Here is a 27,688-nt window from a genome sequence, read left to right on the forward strand (position 1 = left end):
CCACATGCGACCACCCAACTCTGCAGTAATGGTGCGAAAGCCGCCACAGACGATATGTGAACAGATGCTGGTGGCGGTATCTTGAAAAATCTTTGTTCACATAAACAGGCCCCTGGCTGGCCAGGGCCTGAGAGCTGCAGTTTGCTGACCCCCCGAGCTACACCATTCTCTAAGCTGCTGGGACAGTAATTGATCCTTACGACATCACAATGTGGTAAAAACAGCGAGGAAGCACTACCCCCCTTTTTGTAATTCAGTATTTCCACTTTCCCCGCAGGTGACCTCCTGAGAAGATACCCGCTATGGACTTCCCATTAGTGTGACCTTCACCCACACACCCACACTCTTGATCAATGCAGCCCACGCTCGTGGACGGGACTACACTAAGTTCTGCGGGAGAAGCTCGGTCAGTGTCTGTGAATCTTTATTTAGGAAGGTGACAATCTTTAATCAGCAGCACCCAAAAGAGGGAGAGAGCAAGTGTAGGAACACGAGGCAGAGCTGTGCTCTGGGTCCTGGGGCAGCAACATGGTGGATGTGTTCTGTTCCTCACCACATTAACACCTGGGGTGGGTTCTACCTTGGGTGACTTGGTCTTGACTTGGCCTTGGACAATAGGCCAAGTCACCCAAGTCTGGATAAAACAAATGTTCAGACCATACTCATTGTGCAGAGAAATATTTTCTATAATGAGATTACAGAAAAACTCCAATATCACCTACAGAAGGTGGGAAAGAGGTGAAAAGGAAGATGGATTATTACACATCAAACTTCTCCTCTATAAAATACACGTGTGTGTGCATGCACACACACTTAAAACGCCTTATTTCTGAAGTCTGAGAGTAGGCTGAATGATACACAACCTTCCTTCTCTAGAATGACGTAAATAAAGACCTTTAAGAACTCAAGTAATGACCTTTTCTCTGTTTTCATACCTCCTTGCCACTGATTTGGAGGAAAGGTTTGATGTTATTCAAATAATTGGAACATAAATCTCAAAAGATGAGCAACTAATGTTCCCATCTAAACTCACTAGAGAGAAAAAAAAAACTAACCACAAAAAACCCTGCTAAACAGGTGGAAAGATGCTCAGCAAGATTCCTCTTTAAATGTCCAGCCCATTTTTCTAAGACAGTTCCTCATTCTTGGCCAAGAATTCATGCACTTAGAACTGCTCAAAAAATTTAATTTTGTTTTCATGCACTTAGAATTTTTCAAAAGATTTAATCTTGTTTTTAAACCTCAGTTTGAAAATGAGAAAAAACCAACAGAATAAAGATTTACATTATCAAAGGAGTAACTTGTATAGATTTTTTCATTCCAAATGTTTATAAGCACAGAACCAACAAGAGATCAGATCTTGGGGGGGGTGGGATGGGGAGGGGGGGAGGGAGGGAGATGCAGGAGGGAGGATATATGGGAACGTGTGTATATGTGTAGCTGATTCACTTTGTTATAAAGCAGAAACTAACACACCATTGTGAAGCAATTATACTTCAATAAAGATGTTTAAAAAAAAAAAAAAAAAGAAATCAGATCTTGAACTAATTTATGATGATTTTTCCAGGAAGCATTATGGCAGCCGCACCATACTGTTCACCAGCCAGCTGCTGTGTCCACTGTTACTCCTCAAATGGAAAGAAAAGGAGAAGAAAGACACAGGGAACTAATCTGCTCAAAACACAGGTCACAATCAGCAGTTCATTTCCCAGTCAGTAGAATGAAAGCAACTGAGAACAAATTTTATAAACCCCCAACTCGCCTGTTCTATGGGGGTTTTATCATCAATACCACAAACCAAGGCACAATTCCAGAAAACTTATGGACTCTCTAGTCTAAAGGGAGTAGTCAGATGTATGAGCTTTGACAAGTGAGTTTCATTTGTGGGGAGACATTCTAGAAATAATTTTTCACCCACCTAATTCACAGAAAGAAAGCATTAACAAAGCACTTGGAATTCATCAGGAAGAAGTTACAAAAATTATAAGCAGGTGAGTCAGAAGCTACGTGATGAAACCGACTAACTTAAATACATTAGGGTAATTTTCATAAACAAAAAGGCTGTTCCTTTTCAAAAAGTTACCACAACAGTAATACTCATTCTATATTATTATTCCTGTACAAGAACCTGACAGCCAAATAATATAGTTTTAATTTTTTTTCCCACTGAGAGATTTAGGTGGAATTTTACACGTTATTATAACATTGCTTCTAAAATGGTGAAAATCATTTCCTTTGACTTCCATAATATGGTTTTCTCAATGAGTGGAATAAAAAATTTCAAAATGTGAACCTTTAGATTCACTAAGAACATTATATGAACCACTCTTACGACAGTTTGGATAAAGTTTTCTTTTTAATTAAGTTTTTTTAGGGGATAAAGTTTTCATTTTAAGGGCTCTGATTTTTCCACTACAATAGAGTAACAAAGCGTAATGCTCATAAGAGTGAGAGGTCACAGGAGTTCAGCCACATAATGTCACCTCAGTGACCGGGACAACTAAGTCATCAACAACCTGCAGTGCTTCTCCAGAGTCTGAAGGAAGGGACCCAAATTCTTAAGGCCCTCCAAAACCCAGCTCCAAACTCCCATTCTAGTTTCACACCTCCTTTACAGGAATTTTTACACACACGTTGGGGATCTTTATTTTCTCTGCCCCTCAATTTAAAATAACTTTTATTCCATTCTCTACTGACATCTCTCTTATAAATAAAGACCTAGTAACAACTGATAGAACTTCTCTGAGATGCGTTCCCTAACTATCCCAAAAGAATTACAACCCCGTTTTACTATCTATCACATTGTAATAAGTAGCCCTGCCCCCAGCACCCTGTGGCCCTACTGTGAGCTTCTATTTCAGGCCAAGGGCCTGGTATCCACACCCCCGTCACCTCTACTGAACACTTGGTCACTCTGTCACACTGTGATTATAAGTGCTCTAAGCCCCTTGATGGCAGGAATTATGTGTGACCCATTTTAAAAATTTCTTCCCGTGTTTAGTATATTTTTTGTATTCTCCTAATGCCTATTACTACTAAATGGTACTGAATTAAAAGCTGGTAATGAGAGACAGAAAGACCATAGGTATATAAAAATCCAGCTATTATCTCCAAATCTTAATTTAACAAGCTTCAAATCCTCACAAAACTTTAAATACACACAACAGTGCTCCCCCCCCAAAAAAAACAAATGAAAAGACTCGAAAAAAAAAAAGAGAGCTAATATAAATTTACATAAATTAACCCTTCTTTCTTCCGGCCTCTAGGAGAGGGCCCTTTAAACAATAAAATGGCTACAAATCAGGAAATGAAATGGAAAAAGAGAGACTGCTTCCCTGACATTAGGCAATCACCAAACACCAGTATCACCACAGAATCTTAATCATTTATTCTTACTCAACAATTTTCAATCGCTCACCACTGCCTATGTAATAGACTAAATTCCTTAGCAGTCAAATGCCGTATGTGATGCAATCTGCCTTTCCAGCCATATTTTCCACCACCTATAGCAGTACTTCTCAAATGTGAATAATACACGTATCCTTTTTAAAAGAGAAAAAAAAAGTTCCTCAACCCCTAAAAACACATCCAATCCTAGTCTGAGAAATACGACTCTACTCAAACAGCTACATAATGTTTGATCACACAGCACCCTAAGAACTCACCTGGCCTTTATCTAGCTCAAACCTAACACCTAGGCACAAACACTAGCACTGAAGCCTCCTGGCAGCAATTGGCACCAGAATATACTTGTGATTTTAAAAGTCTAATCACTGAATTGAAAACGCAAAGAAATTCCAACCCCTATATACTTGGTCCACAGACCCCAAGGGTTTGAGACAACTCATTTACAGGGAGACGTCCAAGGTCCTCACTAGGGCACCACAGGGCCTTCAGGATCTGGTCCCTACCTCCCCTCCACCCACTTGCCTTGGATGTCCAGCCCCGATTTGAGCTCTGCACTCACACACATCAAGTTTATAGGCTCATTCTGGGCTCTGAATGCTCAGCTAGTTCTTACTATCCTTTAGGACTCACTCAAGTGTCACCCTTGAGGAACTTTCTCTGCTCTTCCTATTCCAAGGTAAGTTCTATTCCTTTGTGTTTACTTTTATCACTGTACGTACTAGAGTGGCAATCTTCTTCACTAAATTTTGAATTTCCTGGGAACTGGGCCACGTCCCACTCACCTTTACATTCCCAAGGCGTCCTTGCAGTGCCTGGCCAATAAGAAATACATGTTCACTGAATGAATGACCCCAAATTCCTAAACTCCAGCCAAATAAAACTACATGCTGCTTTGATCTTTAAGTTACATTTACTGTACTCTTGCAGTGTACTGACTCTTTGGCCCTCAAAACAACCTACGAAATTGGTTCTACTCTGACCCCATTTCACAGATGAAGTTTAGAGGTCCGGTAACTTGCTGCCCAAGTTCACAGGTTATTTATGATCACATCCTTCCTCCAAGCAGATTTGAACACCTAGGTCATCTTGGTAGAACCTAGGATACCAAGCAGCTCTTTATACATACTGGACATTAAATAAATATTTGTTGAATGAATAATTAAGTTGACTCTATATACCCCCTCAATTTGGAAAAGATTATGGAATTTAGAGGCTCACTGATATATATATAGAGACAAACAGGTAAGTTCTAGGGCAGAGATGAATTCACATGGGGAGCCATGAGGTAATTTTCTACTGCATCTATTCACTTTTATACTTTAAAACATTATCTACACTGACCATCTTTCCATTACAGAAACTACAGGTACCTAACAGTCTGTATTTGATAACTAAGCATGTTATCCCTTCACTGTAGCTTTGTGTCATATTGACAGGTGTGGTAACGTCTACAACTTTCTTGCAAGATTTGAGTGTTGCAGCAGACAAATCCCAATGTTGTTTCCTGCACTGCAATGTCTGGGCCTCAATATGTCACAGCACCTCTGGAGACTAAGTAAGCTGTTCCAGGCGCCTCGTTTCCACTTAAATTCACAACAGCTACTCTGTGGGGGAAAAATAAGGAAGAAAAAAGGTCCCATCAAACAGTCTTTGCAAAAATATTCTGCGGCTACAATCTCTCAAAGCATGGTGCCCAGTGCCATCCTCTTCCATAAAGCCTTTGACTCCCTTAGCTGCCAAGTACCCCTTTGCCCTGGAAATCTAAAGAGCATTTTAAAACCTCACTTATGACCTGTATCATCACACAGAGAGTGTCACCTCTTTTGAGGACAGGCTTTCTGCTTGCATTGCCTTTTACTCCCTCACAGTGCCTGCAGAGAGAAGCACAATGAATAATTTGCTGAATGAATGAATGTACAGCTGAGAAAGTCAACTCTCTGCAGCATGACTTCCACACAGTAGCAACTGATTAACTACCCTGCATAGAATTTCCTGGAAGGATGTTAGAAGTGAGTTAAATTGATCAATAATGACTGAAAAAAATTTTCAAGGGAGAACAGTGTTTTGCTCTTTTAAGTCAGATTATATACAACAGACTTTTGGAAAAGTGTCAGCCTACAGAGCTGAGAGCATGCCTGATTACCCTGTGTCAAAATTACATGTGGGCACCGTGTATTATGGTGCACATTCAGAGAGTTCAAGTGAGTTCTCACTGCTTGGTAAATATACGCAAGAAAAGAGAAAAGATCTAATAGAAGAAAGAAAAGAAAAAAGAAAAATGGGCTGATTTAACTATGGAAGACACTTCACAAAGCTGATAACTGAAAAATGTTTTATGTCCCAAGAATGCACTTATCCTTGTTGTGTTCCCTGGAAACATTTACCTTTAACACGAGCATCACATGGTTCAGAATCTGGCTACTCAACACCTTTTAATTCAAGAGAGACAGTGTCCAACTATGGCTGAGGTTCAGGCTCTGAAGATACAGACAGTAAAAGACACACGGTACACAGATGACAAAGACAAAGCCAGGACCCACGCCTCCTGCTCCAAATCCGTGCTCTTGAAACCACAATGACACAATGAAGCACAGGAAGCTTGAAGAAGAACCTAACGGAAAAACTGTTCAGTCAAGTAGGGGAAAAAATGACCCCCAGATGGCTGTGAGCAGAAGGTCCCTTTTTGCTCAGGAGGCATGAGGTCAAGGTCCTATACCCCAGATCACGTGGGGAGTGTACGCCAAGTCCCTCTGTGACTTCCTAACGCGCAAGGGACTTACAGATGGCTCAGCCCCGTCAGACAGTGACAGCTGTCACGGGCACCGTCCCCGCTGCCTCTGGGAGTCTTTATCACTCCAACCCATTCTAGTATTAAAATTCAACTTAGTCAAATAAAGAGATCACATTCCTAAGCTCCTTCCTGGAATGTAACTGATCTACTAAGTTGAAAGCAGAAGCCCTAGAACAAGTTTTAATTTAACTCTCTTCCGTATCAGTCAAAAAGATCACTCTAAAATATTTCTCAGTAGCTTTTCTTAGAAACCTCCTGACAAATGAAATTACAATATGAGGTCAATAACATAGTTTACTCGCACCAAATCCAACAGTACTAATTAGAATACAATCACCATTTTCCCAATATGCGTATATGAAGTTATGCCGGCTGAAACCAACGGAGTGGGAAACAGTTTAAAGGAAGAAATCAAGGTCCAATTCTAAAGTCTAATCAGACAGGAACACTTATTGAGCATTATACAGCAGACACAATCTTAATCAACATTCCCTCCCCGCCAACCAAAAAAACCCCAAACCAAACAAAGCCTGATTATCTTAGTTCTGTATGAGCCTTGTCGCTCCCCTACTTTCTCCCGATGTGCAGGTCTAATTAATTAATTAAGCCCCAGAAGGTATCAGAGACTGAGTCATAAACTCAGAAGCAGGATCCAGTTCCACTACTGATTCACCGGCTAATCCTAGGAAAGTCACACTTCCCCACTATTCTCATGACATGAGGCGAGTAAAAAATCCCACTGCAAAATAACATCAGCGCGAACGAAAAGCCTTCAAACGTGCAACTAGTATGTGTGTTCTTTCTCGGACCATCAAACAACCATCAAGAGACAAGAACCGGAAGGCTGGGGCGGTGAGGAAAGGGGTGTGGGAAGAGCAAAGCACTAACCTGCAATCTTCTCACACGGACACGGCACGGGGCGTCTCCCCAAAGACAAAACAAGGATCCAGTCATCACCCTTACTGTTGCCACAGTGTTGCCTTCCCACGCCGCCCACACGGGCAGCTTTTGTTCCTGCACAGAGTGCAGAGAGCCGGGGAAAAGTCCCAAAGAGAGAAAAAGAGAGAGGGAGAAGCATTCTGGAGGCACCTGTGGCCCATCTTCCCTCTGTCATATCCCACAAGCAGGGCCTGGTGAACTTAAGGACACTTGCCAGATACAGCGATCGGGCCCCTGTTGTCCCAAATAAGTAGAACGTTTGTTTGAAATACGAAGATCTGGATGCAGGTGTGACACAAGGCAAACACAGGCCACATTCCAGCATCTCTAGGGACAGAGCAGGGCAGGGGAGCAGATAGGTCATAAGGGAAGACTTGGCAGGCAAGCTGACTTCCAATCAAAATCTCTAATTAGATACTGTGAACTTTAAAAAGCTAAAGAAAAAGTCCCTGAGTAATGAATGTAGAGTTCACTTATATTTACTACCAGATTTGGAGTCTCGGATGAAGAAGATCTGCCATGTAAAAAAATCCTGAACTCCCAGACCCTGCATTGCCCGGAAATCTCTATTCCAGGTAAATTCAGTTATGACTAAAAATGTCTGGGCAGAGTCAAAGCTCCCTGGTTTAGCTTACAAGTAGCAAAACTGGTTGAAATGACAGATTTAGAAAACCACTCGAGATGGAATTTCCAGGAAGGACCCAGGAGCAGGAGGGTTAATGTGACAAAGTGTCAAAAAGAAAAAGCTCTAGAGAGGAGCTCATTGTTTCGTGACATGGCACGGTGGAGGATGGGGAAAACCTGACCCCTCCCCCCCCAAAAAAAAGACTGAAAAACAAGTTCAAGTGACAGCACTTTTCAAGTGGCTGACCAGACACGGTGCCTCAAATCCGTTTCACAAGACGCAAGTTCCACTACTAAACCGAGGCTTTCTTCAGCTGCCACGTGTCCCCCTTGTCCAACCAGAAACATCGTGACTTGGCCCTCACCCGCAGGTGTGTGCAGCGATAAATGCGTGCTTTTGTTACCTGCAGGTTCTGAAGGTCCACCGGATTCAGGACGGACCTCTTGCCCAGACACTAGGGTAACACGTGAAACGCTTAGCAGCCAAAGCCCAACAACCCTCCCTTTAAAAGAGAAACCTCCCTCATAATCAGACCCAGAACAGGTTCTTCAAAGTCAGCTTTCCAATTGCCAAGTAAAGAGTTTATTCTGTATCAGCTAATGGAAAGCATTCTCCACACATTTCCAATCAAGAAAAATTTCTTGTCACTTCCAATACTGATCAAACCACAACTCTAAAGACTATTCATTCCCCATAAAGGAATGTGACTATCTTTCTGGCACCAAAAATTTTATTTTTTACTTTAATAAATATGTATTTTCCAACTGCATGGAAGGACACCCCTGGAATAGAAAGAACGTCAGCTAAGAAGCCTCCTCGGCTGCCTTGAGTTTCTCTAGGGTCTAAGGACAGGACACACGGAGAGTCTAGCCTGCATCTGTCTGGACTCTGAAAGTGTCTTACCTTTGTTTGTTTGTTTATTTATTTATTTTGGCTGCTCTGGGTCTTGCGGCATGCAGACTTTTTAGTTGCGGCATGCGAACTTCTTAGTTGCAGCATGCGGACTTCTTAGTTGTGGCATGCAGACTTTTTAGTTGTGACATGCGGACTCTTACTTGTGGCACGCACGCGGGATCTAGTTCCCTGCCGAGGGATCAAACCCGGGCCCCCTGCATTGGGAGCTCAGAGTCTTACCTACGGGGCCACCAGGGAAGTCCCTTACCTTTGTTTTAAAAGTAACAATGCTTCCTGGCTTCCTTTTCTAGTTAGGCCAGGGAGGATACACTTTTGTTTTAAATCTCCTGCCTATATTTAATTGCAATTGCAAGTAAGACGTTTGACTCACCTCTGCCTCCTCCCTCCCATTCACACTGGAAATGTAAAGTTGAGAAACAAACCAAACCTGTCCCTGCTTAATGCAACCAAACTGGCAACACCTTATTTTACTGGAGCACTTGATGGATGCTTCCACCAGAATGGAATCCCTATAAATGCGAGCAATACGCTCAGTCCAAACAAATTAAAAATTACTCTCACGATGAATTCCAAATATTATGCTTAGACAAAACAACAAACTGTTATTAAACTCATAAACCTGCATCCCACAGCACACACAAAAAGTCTTAAGTTCAAGTTACCAGCATGGTTCCACCCCTCTGACAGAATGAACTCCGGGAGCCTCAATAATCCCTCGGCAGGAACCCCATACACTTTTGCTAAGACAGGAGACAAAAGGGAAAGATACCAGGGCTCCAGCCGGACCCAGGCCCCCGCGCTCAAGCCTCTCGGTGCTCCAGGCAGGCTCTGCATTCTACTTTAATCCTCTTTCTTTTGTAACACGAGCCTCTCCATGACAGAAAACATTTGGTTCCAAAGGACAATCCTGCAGAATGCCTTGGAGTTCCTCCTTAGAGCTGACAGATTCATAATTAAAAGTAAAAGCACAAAGTGCTCCCTCACTGAGGGTTTTCTCTCTCTGGGGAAGGGGATGCTCTGATTTTGTCCTAACCCTTCTCTGCAGGCCAAGGCACCACCCTGAAGGTGAAACATGTGAGGGAAGTGAACCATGAAGAGATGAACAGCTTGTTGAAATGGGCTCTGTCCCGCCAGAGATACGATCCTGCCACAAGGACAAGGTGCAGTTCCCTCTGCCCGCGAGAACGCTCATCACACCTGACCCGGAGTGCCTCCTTCTGCGGGTCTGATGAAGACATCGGGAAGCACCGGCTTCCAGCACGGCACGGTGGGACAACTCCCGAGTCTTCAGCTTGTTTTAGGCCACGGGTGCAAAAGCCAGTATAAAGAAACTCAGACTCCACACCTATTCCTTGTCTGACACTGCTCACTCCAGGTGGAGCTTTAGTGCGTGTCTGACGGCAAGCTCTTTTCTGCTACTATTTAAAAAACGAAATGTATGAATGGTAGCTGCACCCCAATCCACCTTCTAGTAAGGATTAGAAGTCACCTCTGGGAAAAACGTGTTAGATATTTTGTATCCCTGGGGTTTCATTACACCTTGCTCTGCTTTCAACTGCACCTGTTTTCCCTTTTCCCATATTGTCTAGTTAAGTATAACCATGCCCTATACCATCAAGAGATATCCCTTCCTGTGAGTGCTCCCCTGGATGCCAGGGCTCCCTCAGAGCTGGCTGGCTCAATGTTCACTTGATTCCATACAGAGGTTTTTTGGTTTATAATTTCCTCTCCTTTGCAGGTAAACATCACTCATCCAACAATCAACATAAACTGTTTCCTTGTAGAAAAAGTGCTCTACTTACCACGGGAATTTATATTAGTGAATCCGTAATGCTGCTCTATTAATAAGAATGCTGACACTTTTAAATATTTCCCCCTGTCAGGAACACCTTCTGTCCATTACAAGGTGTAGATTCTTACCTCCTCAGGTGATCTCATTTGGATGACCAAGCAGCAAACATCTTCCCACCTGGAGGACTAAGTACTTTCTCATGGGTACTGAGCAGGCAGCACTGACCCGTTAAGTGTGAACACAGAGACGGCACCTCAGCACAGTGCCTGGCATAAAACCGGCATTCAAAGAAGTTAATTCTCTCTCCCTAACTTCTTTTTCCTCTGTTTATTTTAGATCTTCAGGCTTCATATCACTATCCAAATCTCAAAGCTCTTGTAAACTCTTAGATTTACAATCCAAGCAAAAAATTATACCCTGGTCCACGATGTGCAGCCTATCTAGAGTTACTCACTTGGTTGTGGAAATACTGAAACTGGTGCAGAACAGATAACGCCAACTTATAAATTATTTGTGTCTCCAAAGTTCATTTGTAAGGTTTCTTTTCCTTAGAAACATGATGTTATATTTAGGATCTCAGGCCACAAATGCCTATTTAACACACAATACATCTGAACTACAACACCAGTGTTTCTGCCGGGATGGAGCACAGCATCATGGACATAGCAGGCACTTGGATATTTGTTGGGTAAAGTTATGAATTCCTGCAACTGGGGGCAAGGTGCACAGCTGGCTTTGGATGAAATCTTTATATAGTCTAAGTCTGTGTTTATCTTCCTCCCACCTTCCTTGATGTCTACCCATGCCAAACAATTTCCTAATGCTCTCTTCCCCAAGTGACCAGTGCCCTCCTATCTTACAAACTGTAAACTTCAGCATCTCACCAGAGTGCCATATTTTAATGTTTCAAAGGGAACCGCTTCCTCTCCCTGCCAAAATTACCTCAAGCAGCTGATCTCAGCCATAAATCAGGAGGGAAGAAATCTGATTTATTTCTCAATGAAATGTGAATGTCAGATAAACTTTAATTTGTGTAGATATTCCTGACTCTTAAAAAGATGCCCGACCACCCAAACAAATCTAATTTTGTGTGGAGTACAGAAAAATGAATGAAATAGGTCTATACAGTAGAGAGATCAGGGCCGCCAGGGGGGATTGCTTCTAAGATATTTCTGCTTTTCAAAGCAACTTCCTTCTCCCCTGCTGCTTTGAAGTCTAATAACTTTTTTTTTAAACAAGTTTCATAACTTCTTCAAGTTTCCATGGTAACAGCAAGTATATGATTATGTTGGTAATAGAGTGTGTACAAGGACAGGATAAGATGAGTCTAGCTTGGACAGTGCTTTTCCCAAACTAGAACCTAAGCCAAGGTGTTCAAGATTCAACCTGACACGTCCTAAAAACAATCACCTCCAAAGAGCAGCAGAAGCTACAGAGAAGATTCTCATGTTGACCCTGGGCTGGAATCCTGGTTTCACTCCTCCTGGCTTGGCCAAAAGGGTATATTAGATATCTTTAAAAAGTGGGGGGAGAAGGGAATGCCACATGTCTCCAAGAAACCCTATGTTCGTGGAGGAGAATGAACTGGAATTAAGAATCAACAAATGTGTCCTAAATTAGAACAAGAAAGTGGGTTGCTTTCAAAAAAAGAAGTAAAAAAAAATCTATACAGGATTCTGCATGTATATCTATTCACTCTAGTTGCCCTGGGCCATCAGTTACTTTCAGTGTGAAAACAGAAAACATCAACTTGGCCAGGGAAAGCAAAATATCTACCGACTTAATTTCAACACACGCTTGAAGCTGATGCCCGATATCAGCTTCAAAAGGCAGCAGCCTCATTAAGAAATGACACGAGCCCCATCTGGGGGCTGGCAAAGGCTTAAAAAATCAAGTCAGTGCTGGGGGTCTGGAAAGGAGAATGAAACTGAATTTACCTACATCAATTAACAGTGCTATTAAGGCTACTTAGGACATGCCTCCGACAATATTTCTCTTTAATACAAACAAGCTGAAGGCCTTCAGAGTAAAACCAGCCATTATCCCTACCCGTCATCTGGACTTTCATTACTCCCACCCTGAAGAGTGACACATCAAACAAACAAAGCACCCTGCCCACACGCAGGGCCTTTCCTCCAAGATCTCCGTGTACCCTGACAAGTGCTCATTAGTCTTGACGACACCCCAGCAAAGAAGAGAGTTGACCACTGTGGCCTTTTTATTCTCCTAGGCGGAAAGAGGGGGAAAACTGAGCCAGTGAATCAAGGGACCAATCCAAGGTCACAGGTAAGTCAGAAAAATGAACTCAGGACTTAGATGCGCTTGATCAGCTCCTCCACAATTTCTCCATCAGCCCCTAATGGCAAATAGGACAAATTTCCCTAGCTTGATTTAAGAACAGAAGCACCCGGAGGGCACACGGCCAACTCTTCTTATAGGCTGCTTGCACACTGAGTCCTATTATGATATTTAATTTCAGAATAACTGTAACAACAATAGTATAAAACGGAATGTTTACTTTTCCTTCTACTAGCTTCTCTGTAGTGAATTCACTCTTTAATCAAGCACCAAACTCTGGACTAAGCAGCCTGAAGACGTTTGCATAGGATGGAGGTGGTCAGTAGGAAAACTTTAAGGCAATTACAGCAACTTAAGCTTCCTAACAGACTGGCAGACCCCATTTACTATATCCTGCACTCTTAAGACACGCTTTTGCCTTAGACACCACAACCATAGTAAGAAAGGAAAGTAATTATAATACAAAGTTAACATGGGTCTCAAGAATCCAGTCATATGATTTTTAAAAGCAAGCCTAGGTGGGAAAAAATTAAATTCTACAATACTTAGCACCTAACGCAGTGTCTTATTCCATAATTGCTAAAATTCTTGTTGAATAAATAAAAGAGAAAATAGAAGAAAGGTTGAGAAAGGACAGGAAGGTGATGGTAACTTTGTACCTGGTCCTTGATATACAAGAGTATTCCTATGACTGCAACCAACAGTAAAGATCAGTCTGACTTGAGCAACTGCCCGAAATTAATGTGTTTCTATTGTGTTGCCTGAGCTCCAAATTTTAAACTAAGGCAAAGGAAAACAAAATACCAGGATGCTAATAATTTAGTGAAGAGACGGGTTCTACTAAAAGGGAAGAAGGCTGTAGGAAGGGCAGCAATGACTGAAAAATCTGCTTAATTTTTCTTAAAAGGTACTAAAACTTCCAAATACAATTACCCAAATGACCATCTGAATTGGAGGCAACTCTTCACTTGTCAGAGCCCAAGAAAGAAGAACCGTAAGCAAGCTGTATTCCCAGGGTAGCGACACAAGACAGAGCACTAATGACAACCTGTACTCGAGGGCCTTTCTGAAGAAACGCCACCAGCTTCACAGGCCCTGTTCCAATCACCCTTACTACACACCTGGAGGAGGGAAGAGACAGGAAGTGATTCCACTCTGCAAAGGAGGAAACGGGGCCCAGAGTGAGGAGTCAGACTCGAGGCCAGACAGTGGCTGCCGGCCCTGCTCCGGGAGAAAAGAACAGACAGGGGAGGGGGACGGTTCTGTAACATCTGGGAAAGTGCCGTATGTCCAGAAAACGTGAACCAATGAAAAGACAGAAAGTGAGAACCAGCTGGCTGAGGAACAGGACACAGGGACAGGCTGAGGAGGGGGCCTGTTTCTTCTCCCGGAGTCCTGTCCTGCTTCAAGCCCCTCATGACCACGGCTGTGACCTGCCTTCCTAGCCTCGCTTGTTCTCCCTCCTCCTTAGCAAAGGAGTGAAAACAAGTAAAGCTGTAAAAAAAAAAAAAAAAAATCGGTTGTCAAATCACTAAGTTCCTCCCACTCCTCCTCAAAGAGCTGGTTAACACAGGAGTCCCTGGACTTCGTTACCTACCTTTGCTTCATCATTAATGTCCCAAGTGAAAGAAATGGCATTATAAGCAATCTCCTCAATGTTACTGATGGTGTTGAAGCTTTCTTTGTAGTCAGCTGTATGAGGGATGAGAAAGAAAAAGGAAGTCGTGGTTTCTAGTTTCCAACATGAGATTACAGCAGTTCAACCTAAGATTCAGCTTTTAATATTATCATTGCTGGATACTTTAAATTAACATTTTACTGGGTTGAAAGAAGTTCAAAAAAGGAAGAAAAAGAATCACAGAATTTTTGTAATGGAGGCAAGCTTAGACATATTTAAATTTATCCCATTTTGTCAAAATCAGGACACTTAGGTCTAAAAAGTTTAAATAACTGTCCCAAGGCCACAAAACCAGTCCAGAGAATCAAGACTGGAACTCAGTTCTTTTCATTCTTCTGAAAGAGAACATGAATATTACCACAGGCAAAGAAAAGAAGTAACACAAAGATGAAGAGCCATCTTGCGATACAGACAATGGTTTTACACGAAAATTATATACATGGCAAGAACAGGGGTTTTCACAAAGCTACCTGACTAAGTATGGATTTGCACAGGTCTGCTGCTATACTCCACGTGATGAATCTCTGGGTCTATTTACAGACAGAAGAGACTTTCGATGCAGTTCAGCACGTAACTAGGGAAGACTGTGTGTTGCTGCACATCAGCAGTATTTTCTTTAACTTGGTGATTTTTTTTCCTCCACCTTACTATCATCTCCAAATAATCAGAATCTCTTAAAGAAGACATTACCCCTCAAAAAATCTGTAGACTGAAAAGCAGGACACTCTTACATGAGCTGGCTCTACAGCTCCTGGCCCCAGTGTCACATGGAAAGCCACCACATGGGGCACATGTCCTCATGAAGGAAGTAATGTTAAGAGCACCGATTCCAGGAGGCCAAGGACAATGTTTGGAAGAGATCAGTAGCTGGCATAAAAATTCAAATGCGTTCGGCAGGAAGCTGATGACTGCCAAAAATAACTGGATTTAGAAAACTGGATGCTTGCACCTCTGGGAATGAAAGCAGGCTCCGGAGCTACTTACCTATGTCAATGCATCTTTGTTTAGCCGTGTGCTGCCGCGAATGCCAGTATTTCCAGTGCCTTAACTGATCTTCCCTGCTTTTGTCCTCGGCAAAAACCACCATGATCACGCTCTGTGAGAGAGAATGCATCACACCGTAAAGACACGAAGGCATGAGTATCTTTTGGAAAACGTAGCTCTCGATTTTGCGGTGAATTAAAACTGCAATTTTAGATCTTAATTTAGATCTGCCTCAGACCCGGAAACAGTAAGCTCTGGCCAGCTCTCCCAGAGACGAGGACGGAGAGCAGGGCTTACTCGGACTTTGCTGATGGGGTGGTGGATGCCTTCGCTGCTGCCCACTTCCTTCAAGGTGACGGGATAGAACTGGCCTTTGTTCAGGTACGTCATGGTGCTATCTCCCGGCTTCTGTCGGAGCGATTTTGAGGCTTCTAGGGTATATTCAAAGTTGTTCCTAGAAAACAAAAAAACTCACAGATCTCTAATTCACTCTCTTGGAAGCTTCTTAAATGCTTGAGCTCAAACTTGACATGCTTTAGTGTGGAGGTACGCAGAGAGCAGATGACTAGAAACATCCAACTGACCATGTCATGCTATAAATAGATAGCATTTGCTGCTTTTTCCAAAGTAAATATAATCTTAAGCAACCCAGAAATTCTCAAATCTCTCAGATGTGGGACTACTAAATGCCTACTAGAAAATCTGTGAAGTGACGTTAACAAATTAGAAGTTTGGAGGCAAAGGATATTAATGATATGAATGAGTGAAAAGCACTCCGGAAGGAACTCTCACAAGACATGCTACCAACCTGGTATTTACCCAGCAAAGGTTGCAAACAGGAGGCTGGGAGGCCTCTGACTAAATGTGATTTGGCCTGCACAGCACTTTTTTGTTGTTTTTGCTTATAATTTAAATGTACTCAGATGGCACTCCACGGTTGTCTACATTTTCTTTTATCTTATAGCGCCACGTATATATTCCCCTGAAGTTGTTTAATAACCTTGTTGGGCCAGGGGTTGGCAAATTACTCCTAGTTTTATAAATAAAGTTTTATTGGAATGTAGCCACACCCTTTGTTTACACATTACGGCTGCTTTTGTGCTTCAGCGACAGAGCTGGGCAAAGCTGGTCAGTTGCGACAGAGGCTGTATGGCCCACACAGCCTAAAATATTTACTATCTGATCCTTTACAGAAAAAGTTTGCTGACCCCTATCCTAGATCCTGAAGGCATTTGAGTTTGTGACTCCTGTACCTTGAGGCAGGTCTATAAGGCAGTCTCAATTCCCATAAAATCCTAGACTTTTAAATAAAACTTTTATTTTAAAATACAGCACACATAAAAATGCATAAAACGAAATTACAAAATGAAATCCTAGACTCCTAAAAAAACTAAAGATGTTTATATATAACTTGGAAAATATTGGTATTTCCAGAGTGAGATGCAATTTTGTGACGTATAAAAGAGGTTGTCAGCCCAGTAAACAGTTGACTTCATTTATTTTATCACTAGTTAGACTAATAAAAATATAAAAGCCTTTATCCACCTGCTGTTATTCCTAAATTCTCACAGAATTATACATTTTTGGAAACAGAAGGGACCTCAGATCTAATTTAATCCCTTCATCTCTTCTCTGAGATTCCATTCTACTACCACTGCTACTGCCATCATATAAAGAAACCGAAGGAAAGAAAAAGCACCAACACCAAGAATTAGGGAAACATGAAACACAGTTCAGAGTGCAAAATTGAATGCACTAAAGCAAATGTCCTCCAGCAAAGATGTCACCACACTAACTGCAAGAAAGTAAAGTTGAAAGCTGCGAAAGCCACCTCTGATTTTCCAAGATCAAATTAACAAAAAGGAAGTAAGTCGTACAAGCTGAAAGTTAAAAATCAAATTAAAAGACAACTATTACCCAGAAACACTGTCAAAAACATAGTCCTCTGAATTCATGCCAGGCATCCGCAGACTGAGATCCGAGGGGAAGAAAACCTGAAATATCAACGTGATAAGCCACAACGATGTAACTGGTTATCAGGCTCACTAAAGACCGACGTCTGGTACAGCATCAGAGTATGTGGCTTACAGCAACCCACCACTCTTTCAAAATTTGTCTGAAAGAAAAATTTTAACTCTACAAAAAATTTTAAAAGAAAGTTAAAAAGAAAAAAATATCCATTTATACACCCCTTGATTAAATTAAGACAATTTACATAAGTGCTCCCACAAAGCCCTTCCTTCTTCTCTTTTCCCATCTTTCCCACACATCCCAATTCTGTCCAAACTCTGGAATCTGCAACCAAAATCTCATGACTTTTAGGAGTCAGCTCTATCGCTGCACCAAGTTAAGATACAGTATCAAGTCGGCACCGTGGCTGGATGGATGGGTGCACTTTCCCAGGAAAGGTTACTATTCTACTCACTCCGTAAGTGGAGACGGATGCTCCTTTCCCCCATAAGTCACTAAATACAGTTCCAAACGTCCTCAGCCCCTAACTTTTACCCGAGTGACGTGTTCATCACCACGGAGCCCTCAGAAGTACTTGGAATTAATTGGCAAATGTCACACAATGCACTTGTCATCAAGCTCTACCCGCCTCCCCGACAATGTACCAAGCAAGAAACACTAAGCAAATATATGATAAATCATTTTATATTAAGAGCAGTTGCGGGGAGCTTGTTTTGGTCTAGGACAAAAGCCGAAAACAGACTGTGTGTCTATGTCTGCTGTCCACGGAAGATTACGTACGCGGCTCTCCTTCTCATTCTCCAGCAAATCACTTTGCTGAAATCATAATTGTTAACTCAGCTGCTTGTAAGATTAGACATGTGCCCTTGATAATAATTTCTGGTTTTATAGGTTTAGTTTACAAATTATACCCATGGACCTTTTCTCTTTAAGAAAAAAAGAAAAACAACTCTTCTGTTCCCAATCCGCTGACTTCAGGCTGAGTTTCAAGCTTACATAACAAGGAAGAGGTGGAACCCAATACTTATACAAACACACAGCGTCTTAGGAAGATGCTTTCATTTCCTGTACCTCCTGAACGCCTTCCTTGAAGGTCTCTGAGAAGGTAGAGTCTGGAGTACGCCTTTGAGCATTTGGGGGTTGAGCACCAGAGCTGAACTGGTCAGCATTCAGGTTCCGGTCGAAAACCACCACACGCTCTGTGGGCTCAGGATGATACACTGCTGGGGGGATCCCCACAGCAAAGCCGTGGTGCTGGGTCTCCGTCTTGATGGAGTGGGTAGGCATGGCTGCTATGGAGACAGTGACCGTGGTGTCAGGAGCTGTCAGATGGCCCCTCTTGTCGATGCCCAGCTGGTTGCCATGGGGAAGGACAATGTTAAATGGCACATTTTTCAGCACTTGCACTCTGTTTTCTCCAGCAGAAATGAGGGGCTGCTCAGTCATGTTTGATATGCTATTTCTTTAAGAAAAGAAAAGAAAAGAAAAGAAAATTGTGTTTTCAAACTCAATGCTGATACAGTTCCTTGACAATTTTTATTTTCTTAATGGCACTGGGCTATTGGGTCCTGTGCAATAATAATAATATACTTGGTAGAAACCAAATAAAGAGGAAATGGTACAACAACCCATTACCAGAGAAAGGAAAAAAAATGCTTTATAGTTATAGGTCAAGTAAAATCCAAAAGTATTGAATAAAATTTCATTTGAAATGCTGAGAACTCAGAGCTTCCCTCTACTATATTTTATTTCCAATAATCCTAATAAAATTATCATATTTTACTAGAAGCCTGAAGCTACAAACGTGATTAACTGGAGCAGTATAGGCTGGTGGTTAAAGTACAGACTCTACAGTCAGACAATGTAGATTCAACATCTCTCAGTAACTACATGCTCATCTATAAAATGGGGATAATAATGGTACCTATCCTCACAAGGTGGTGATGAGGATGAAATGAGAATACACTGAAATGCGTATAATGATGCCTGGCACACAAGGGCTCGGGAAGTGTGAGGTACTGGTCCTCTACCACCACTTCTCCCAGCACTTAGACTCACTTGCTTTCCTGTTCACCAAAAAAAAAAAAAAACACAACACCCTATGATTACATTGTACCAGCAGATATATTTGCACAAATTACTTTTGGCTTAATAAATATCCTGGGCAATATAAGATGATTTTTAGTTTAGAGTAAAACTGATACATTTTCAAAGCCCCCTCAAACCATATAGGCTGATACCTTTAAGGGAAAAAAGCTATTCGGCAATTTTGCACATTTCAAGATCAATAAAATATTCAAACCTTAAACCATAAGTTCACTCCCAAGACTGTCTTAAAGAAATTTCTTTAGAGAAAAAGGAAAAAGCTATTTAGAAAGCTGTTCATTAAGGCTTTGTAAGAGCAAAAATCAGATACAGCCTTAATGTTAAGGATAGCTAAGGTCTGCCTTAAAATACTCTAGCAAAAATAAATAAAATTTAAAAATTAATTAATTAGAAAGTTGGAGAAGAGGGAAGAGTAGATCAAAAAGGAGGAAGTAAGTTGATAACAGTTGAAGCTGAGTACCTACTGGCTTATACTATTTCTCTACTTTTGTTATGTTTGAAAGTGCCTATAACAAAAATTAAAAAATAAAAGCCATAGGCCCTTTTCCAAATTATGAAGATTAAAACAGCAATATGGAAAATATTTACGAAACATACTGAGTAGAAGAAAATCCTATCTGTGAATATAATCACAGCCCCATAAAATGCGTCTGCACGCCCAAACGGCAAACAACTAAACTGTGAGCACAGTGGGATTCTGAGTGATCATTCTTTCTTCAAAAATGTTTTATTCTTTTATTACTAATAGAACACAGGGCAATTTAAAAGGTACATTTAACTTTTTTTTTTCATGGCTATAAAGTCAAGCCTTAGTTTGAATTTCTGAAAGTTTTAACCTAAAAGATTTCAAAAATAACCTCAACAGGAGTTTGGAATACAGCTGAACATACTTTATTAAATTTTACTAAGTTAGGCAGTTATTCAAGATCATTGACACTTATTTTTTTTTATGGACCCCCACCATTGCCTTAAGCCACATCCTTCTTAAGAGAACCTAAAAGACAAATAAGCAAACAGTGCACTCACGTGATTACTAAAAACATCCCTTTGGGTGAGGAGAAAGTCATTGTTTTTGTTTTCTAGAAAAGGCAACCACACCTAAAGAAATGGGTGACTTCTCAGCAATAGAATCGTAATTAGTAAGAGACAAATCAGTAATGAAATCTGAATTCAGATATTAAGAGTCCAACTTACCCACCTCTTCCACTAGCGCCTGTTCATTTAAACAAACTTTTGCTTTATTTTCACAGAAACCTGGCATTTTCAAGTGTACTGTTTTATGCTCTATATTAAACATTACCTTTTGCTATGATCTGGCTCTGGGTGCTCAACATCTGGCTTTGCTGTTGATGACCTTCTCTCTCGCGGAACCTTAGATATTAACACACATGACAACAATTTAGTTCTTACTCATGAAGTAGAGATACAGCCCTTACTTTTCAGTAAGCTCAACCATTCACATGTCTACTGACTGCCTACCAAACCCCAGGCTCTGAGGACACACGATGAATAAGACAGTGTCTGCCCTCAAGGAGTTTACAATCTGGTCACCGGGTTGATATGTAAAAACCAACTTTCATTTAGTTGCCAAATAAATTCAGAATATCCAAAATTTACTTTGTCATTGAGTTTGGGTTTTATCTGTTAAAAGAAATACCTCTGGTCTGGTTCTACCCATTTATCTACATAATGTAATAGAGAAGAAGCTACTGAAAACACAACTGCGCTCTTTCAACATTCTCCCTGCTCTTCTCTGCTACCCTTCCTTTCAGATCAAATGCAAAATCAGGGCTTCCCTGGTGGCGCAGTGGTTGAGAATCTGCCTGCTAATGCAGGGGACACGGGTTCGAGCCCTGGTCTGGGAAGATCCCACATGCCGCGGAGCGGCTGGGCCCGTGAGCCACAACTACTGAGCCTGCGCGTCTGGAGCCTGTGCCCCGCAACGGGAGGGGCCGCGATAGTGAAAGGCCCGCGCACCGCGATGAAGAGCGGTCCCCGCACCGCGATGAAGAGTGGCCCCCACTTGCCTCAACTAGAGAAAGCCCTCGCATGAACCGAAGACCCAACACAGCCAAAAAAAAAATAAAATAAAATAAATAAAAATAAAGTAGCTAAAAAAAAAAATGCAAAATCAAAAGGATCAGGCATATTAACAGTTCACTCCAAGATCCAAATGTTGGCTCCAAATGATAAATTTCTTTAGATACGTTGGGATTCACACTGTCTGTTACCCAAAGGACAAATCAAACTCTGTTGGGTCTATTCCTTTTTTGATTCTGCTCCTCTTTGCATAGGAGGTGACAGCAGGCAAACATTATTGGGTGTACTGCAGACATCAACCCAGCTGAGACTTATTCCCAACATGTACTCCAAAACCGCTAAGATGTTTGAAACTGGTTTTCAACGTGAACGTAGAAATTCTATTCCTACATTCTTATTCTACCCTTAAAGACAAAATAAATTATTGTTTCACATATTAACAACATGCTTTTAAAGCTTTACCAAAGTTATTATATAAAAATGACTGATGGTTACACCCAAAGAATTGAAGCAAATAAGTCAGTTTATTTAAAAAGGAAAATAAATAACCCCACAGCTATTCCAAGAAGGCTGACATACAGTACTACTAAGATTGCCACCCTTAATGGACAGACATGAGGATTTATCTCCTCCTAAGATGTAAAATACTTTTAGGATGACCCTTTATTTAAAATACACACACATACAACCACTGCAATTAGTGTTATTACATAGGTCTTTCTGGCACTAAACTTGTTGGTTTTCTCCCATTCTCAAAAGTTTCAAATAAAAATATGTAACTTCAAACTTCATAATTAATACTTAGAAACTTATGGTTTTACACTGAGTCAATAAAACAAGCCATAAGAAGAACAGATAATATAAGTTCTACTTCAAAGGAACCCTTTGTGGCACACGTCCCAGGCAAGGGTTTCTTCTAGCATCCTTGGTTACTGTGCAAGTTTCCATTCATATTTAAGGGGAAAAAACTTACCTCGGACCTCAAACACAAGCTGGACACATGGCCTCATACCAGAAAACAATTAAATCTTTTGTTTAGGTCGCCCCCCCCCCCATTTTGATAATCAAACTATCTTCTTTACTTTTTACCCTCTGCATTTCTTGTATTCAGAGAAGAATACAGTGTCAGAATGTAACAGAGGGCAGGCAACTGGTGAATCTGGGTGAGAGTATCTGGGAGTTAATTATCTTGTTATTCTAAGTTTTCTATAGGTTTGAACGTTTCAAAAACAAAGAGATGGTAAAAATGAGCTGTAATATATAGCCATTCCTGGGCTGTATCTTACAGTTTATATATATACGGGCTATGGGTCAGAGAGAAGAACGCCAAAGTGAACCCAGCAAGCAGAGCCTGTCCCCCATGGGGCAGCAAGGCACACTGAGTGGGGGGCTTGGGCACAACCTGAAACCCTGGCTGCAACACATACTAGTTGTGTGACCTGAGAATCTTATTTTTATCATCTGCAGAACAGGGGTAATAGCACCTATCTTCCACGGTTGTTGGAGGGATCAGAAATCACATGCATTCTGGTAACGTGGCTAGTACAATACAGGTAATCAGTAAGTGGCAGCTCGTATTATTAGGATAATGATGATGGTGCAGATCAGGGGTGTCATCTCCAGACATGAACACCATGTAAAACTCCAGGCAGAGAACAGGCTGTGTTTAATTAAGACTAATCCAAATCTCTAGGAACAGGCAACAAAATATATCCTGACCTTAGAACTAGAAAGTCCAAGGCTAGAAAATACGGGTTTTGTTTTTTTCATGAATCCCACAATCAAATCAAATTAAATCAAATCAAATGCTCTGTAATATCATTTAGGGAAAAGGAAACCACTCGGGCTACATAGGAATAAAGGTTAGAGCACAGGTAAATGAACCAACGTCCACTCTTGACGGCACTAAGAACTACCTTTGGAAAAATGATCAATCTCATTAAGGCACAGGTAACATCTTCTTTTATGGGAGCTTCACCTTTCAGATAGAGCCAGAACAGCTGGCTACTTCACACGTTTTAAAAATGACCCGTTGATTCCATGATTGTAGATTTTCAGCTTTGAACCACAGTAAGTCAAAGTACTCATTAAACTATTTACGGTCACTACAGAAGCAACCTGCATTACATTCTACCAGCAAATTACTGCTTTATACGCTGTTGAATCAAGTGCGCCTCGGACTGTTGCTAGGGTTTTCAAAGAGCAGGCAAACCCACCTTGTAGTAGTCATAGAGCAAGCCCAGCGCAGCTGCACTGTCTTCGTCTCCATTGATGCTCATCATCGCTTTGGTTGCTGCAGTGAGAGGGTTTTCCAGGAAAGATTTCCAGGCTTCATCCTCACTAGTGTAGGAACGACGCTGTGGATAAAGTGCTTCATTCTGAAGAACCAACACTGGCCGTTTGCTTAGGAGAAATTGTTTTAAAAAGAAAAAATATATATTTATCTCTGTCTCACATCTTTTTCTACTGCAAGTCATCATAAGCTAATTTTTAAAAAGGCAAACAACCAATTCCTTGATGTTCCAATAAAATAGTCCATTGTTTCGTCAATGACCCTACTAAAGTTAAATTAAGACAAGATCAGAAGACAACCCACTTAAATGCAGCCCAATGGGTCACCCAGTAGGATATAAGGTATTTAGGCAGCCAGGGAACCTGCAGGTAACCTGCACATGGAACCCAGGACACACTACCCGGCACCAAAAAAAACCCAAAACCAAAAGTCAAAAATCCACTCCAAGAAAATGTCAGGCTATGCAAACACTTTACAAAAACAAACACAAGGACAAAGTAAGGCAAAACAGAACATTCACTCTCTTCAGACATATACATTCAGGACTGTACCCTCTTAAACAGAGTATATATGGTTCAATCACCATGCTGGTACATGATATCTCCCTCTTTCTCCCAGTGATGCCATGCCTTAAAAACTACAAACAAAGGGGAGAGGAGGAGAAGACGGAAAGAAAAAGGGCTACTTGGTTTAATCCTCGGGGGTATATGAGAAAGTTAGAATATTCTACTGATTACCAGCAGATTGAGCATGGAATGTGGCCAAAGGGGACTGTAAATCAGTAAGAAAGCACAATTCTCTGGCATGGGAGTTAACTGTTTATCGCAGAGATAAACACTTAAGAATCTACAACAATAAATGCAGCCACTGAGCAAAAAGAGATTTTTAAGGAAATAGGTGGGGAAATCAGTTTTTAAAAATCTTTACTGGTTTTTCATACTGGGCAAGAACTGTTCTACTTTAACACTGTAGTTCGGTGGGAAAAATCCAGAAAAATCAACGGAGAACTTAGTAGAGTCTTATAGAAGATTTGACTTAAAAGATTAAAGCAAACATTACTGATTCCAAAAACTTGACATGTAAACAGCCTCAGTAACTGTTCAGTTGGTTCTGTTTAGTAAGTCAATAAAGAGAAAAAGTGGAACACTACCTCCAGCAAAATCAAGCAGTTTTTTTTTTGAAGAAAAGCTTTTTAAATATTCAGAACTACTCTGAATTATCACCATCCTAACAAAGCAAATTAAAGGATCAGTTCTCATTGCAACACACAAATGAAATATGTAAATTGCCTAAAGGTGACCTACCTACTCTAAAAGTGAATGTAGAAAGATTGATTATCTTCTCAAGTAATCAACAAGGTTAGGGTTTGGCAGTCACCCAGGCCCTTTAAAAACAGATACAGATTCAGTAAAAGGAGAACATCTTTGAAAAAAAGGGGGGAAAAAATCCTACAACTTAATTTACCCTCAGTCAAAACTGTCGTATTTCAAAGCCAATGTTTTTACTCCTAAAGTCCTAAGAGCTCACATTTGGTGGGAAAAGTTTTGAGGTGGTATACTATTTTAACACAGAATAAACACGATGGGTTGTTCAAACCACATGGTTGGTTTAAAAATGAAGACTTTCCACAAATCTCAAATTAAAAAAAAAAAATTATGTAATATATAAAGGGGCATTCCCTGTGCCATCAGGAGGACAGAACAACAGCTACTGAACCAGTGGTACCTTGGGGGTGATTTGGTGTCCTAAGCTATTATTAATAGTGTAATAGCTACTTCCAGAAGATTATGACAGCACTTGGCTCATTCAATTCCCATAATGCTAGTTTTTCAGCTTCCCTTCTTCTCCCACCCCCATCCCAAATCTGCACAAGCAACAGAAAATAAATATTTTTTTGCCAATGGTTTTGTTTGTGATCACCCTGAAGGTGTCTTACATTTCCAAACTGTGCCTAAGGCCAAAACTGGAGCTCTGGAAATATGCCTTATCTAAACTATAAGTCAAGAAATAAACACGAAACCAGCTGCCTTTTTTAGTCTACTTCCTCATGACAGTCAGGCTGTTGTTAGTCCCTAAAGCCTCATCACTGCCCTCTCCCTGAGTCTTAAACCCTTCATCAATGATCTCTGGAAGACTTCTGAAATACAGTTCAAGCAATAATTTATCTGCATATTCTACACCACAAGATTAATTGAAGTTTAAGTGATTCCATTTAAGTTATTCATACATAATAATATCTAAACCTCTCATCCACAAGAAGAGCACCGTTAAACAAAGTGATCCTCAGCAAATCATTACAAAGCTGGGAGAGTTACCCCTCTGCCCCGAATTTACTGATCTCAAATACACTGACTGGTCTGGTGCGATTTACTTGGGTTTTTTGGGGGTTTGTTTCTTCTCTTTTTTGGAGCAATTTTATATTTACAGAAAGGTTGCAAAGAAAATACAGAACTGTCCCTCACCCAGTGTCTCTTAATGTTAGCATCTTACATTATCGCCTTACATTTGTGAAAATATTTCTTTAATCACGATCGCCAAAAAGCACGTTAGTAAGTACAGTGCTTTCTAGTTTACCATTCTGATTTCAAAGTTCCATGCTGTTGATATTTCTGAGCATTGCTAGTTGCAATAATCTGTAATTACCATCCGCGAGGCAAGTGGGAAAAAAAACTCCTGCAACAATTTTCGCAGCCAGGGAAAAGAAAATGCCAGGACACCGGGGCACTTCCACTTTCCCCTCAATTTCTCCTTTCGGAAGTTCTAGCAGCCTGGCCGAATGACACGGCTGAGCGACAGAGATTACCTGAGAAGCTCTCCCTTTCCAGCCGCGGAGCGCGTCCCAAAGAGCTCCACTGCCCCCCCCCCCGAGCGAAAACGCCCCGGCGGGGACACGGGGCCGCCGGCGGGCAGAGCCCCAGCCCGCGAGCGGGGCGCCCCGAAGCTCCCCGCCGCGCACCCGGGCCACCGGAGAGCAGCAGCGGGGCGCGCCCGTGGGGTGATCCCCCAGACCAGGACGCGGAGGCCGGGAGTGGCGGCTCCTCTCCGGAGTCAAGGCCCCCAAGGCAGGGGTCTCCTCAGGGGTCTTCGGGGGAACAAAGGCGGCCGGGGGGGCGGACAAGCAGAGGCCGCGGCGGAGAACAAGGCGGACGGCGAGACGCGCGCCGCCCGCCCTCCCAGCCTGGCACCCTCGCCTCCTAGCCCGGCCTCGCACCGGCGCCCCCCACCCGCCCGCCCGCCAGACTTTGCACCGCCCCGGCCCTCGCCTCGCCCGCCCGCCCGGCCTCGCGGCAGGTGCGGCCGGCCGGCCGGGCAACAGGGGCCCGGCCGCACGGCCGGACTCGCCCGCCGGCGCCCTCACTCACTTGTCGTACTCCTGTGTCATCGCGCTCGCTCGCCGCTGCCGGGCCGCAGAACTGGACTTTCGGGTTGGGACAGTACACCCGATCCGGGGGGAGGAGGGGGAGGCGGCGGCGGCGGCGGCGGCGGCGGCGGCGGCGGCAGCAGCGGCGGCGGGTCCAGAGCGGCGGCCCCGACGGGTTGGGTTCGCTTTTCTCGCTCTGAGCCGGCTCAGCGCGGGCAGCGAGCACAGGGCGCCCGGGCTCGGCCTCCCATTGGCTGGCGGCGCGCCGGCACGGGGCGGGGCCTCGGGGCCGGTAGGCTGGCGGCGCTGCCTGATTGGCCGGCGCGCTGGGGCGCCGGGGCGGGGCCGAAGGGAGCCGACGGGGCCTAGCGGCGCGGGCGGGGGTCCGCCGCTCCGCGTGGCCGTGTCCGTGTGGCGCGTCCGGCGCTCGCGGCCTCCCTACTGTCCGGACTGGCAAAGCCGCGAGGCTCCCAGCGCGCACCTGCAG

General features: G+C 42.5%; 1 protein-coding gene across 6 annotated transcripts in view; it reads right to left on the reverse strand.

Annotated features, from left to right (window-relative positions):
* GRHL1 (grainyhead like transcription factor 1) overlaps window positions 1-27,405 on the reverse strand; it is a 47,971-nt gene extending 20,566 nt beyond the window's left edge. For 2 of the 6 annotated variants that reach the window (XM_036873259.1, XM_036873258.1), the window contains exons 1-8: window positions 27,203-27,405; window positions 23,764-23,950; window positions 20,808-20,878; window positions 18,473-18,863; window positions 17,348-17,424; window positions 15,728-15,884; window positions 15,431-15,542; window positions 14,366-14,460 (exon numbers count right to left, since the gene is read on the reverse strand). In XM_036873259.1, the coding sequence (XP_036729154.1) occupies window positions 14,366-14,460; window positions 15,431-15,542; window positions 15,728-15,884; window positions 17,348-17,424; window positions 18,473-18,863; window positions 20,808-20,878; window positions 23,764-23,950; window positions 27,203-27,222 (1,110 nt within the window). In that variant the 5' untranslated portion in view covers window positions 27,223-27,405. The other 4 variants (XM_036873263.1, XM_036873261.1, XM_036873262.1 and 1 more) reach the window with 4 other exon arrangements.
* Window positions 27,406-27,688: the final 283 nt, after the last annotated feature.

Source organism: Balaenoptera musculus, chromosome 13 (genome assembly GCF_009873245.2).
Source record: "Balaenoptera musculus isolate JJ_BM4_2016_0621 chromosome 13, mBalMus1.pri.v3, whole genome shotgun sequence".
NCBI lineage: Eukaryota > Metazoa > Chordata > Mammalia > Artiodactyla > Balaenopteridae > Balaenoptera > Balaenoptera musculus.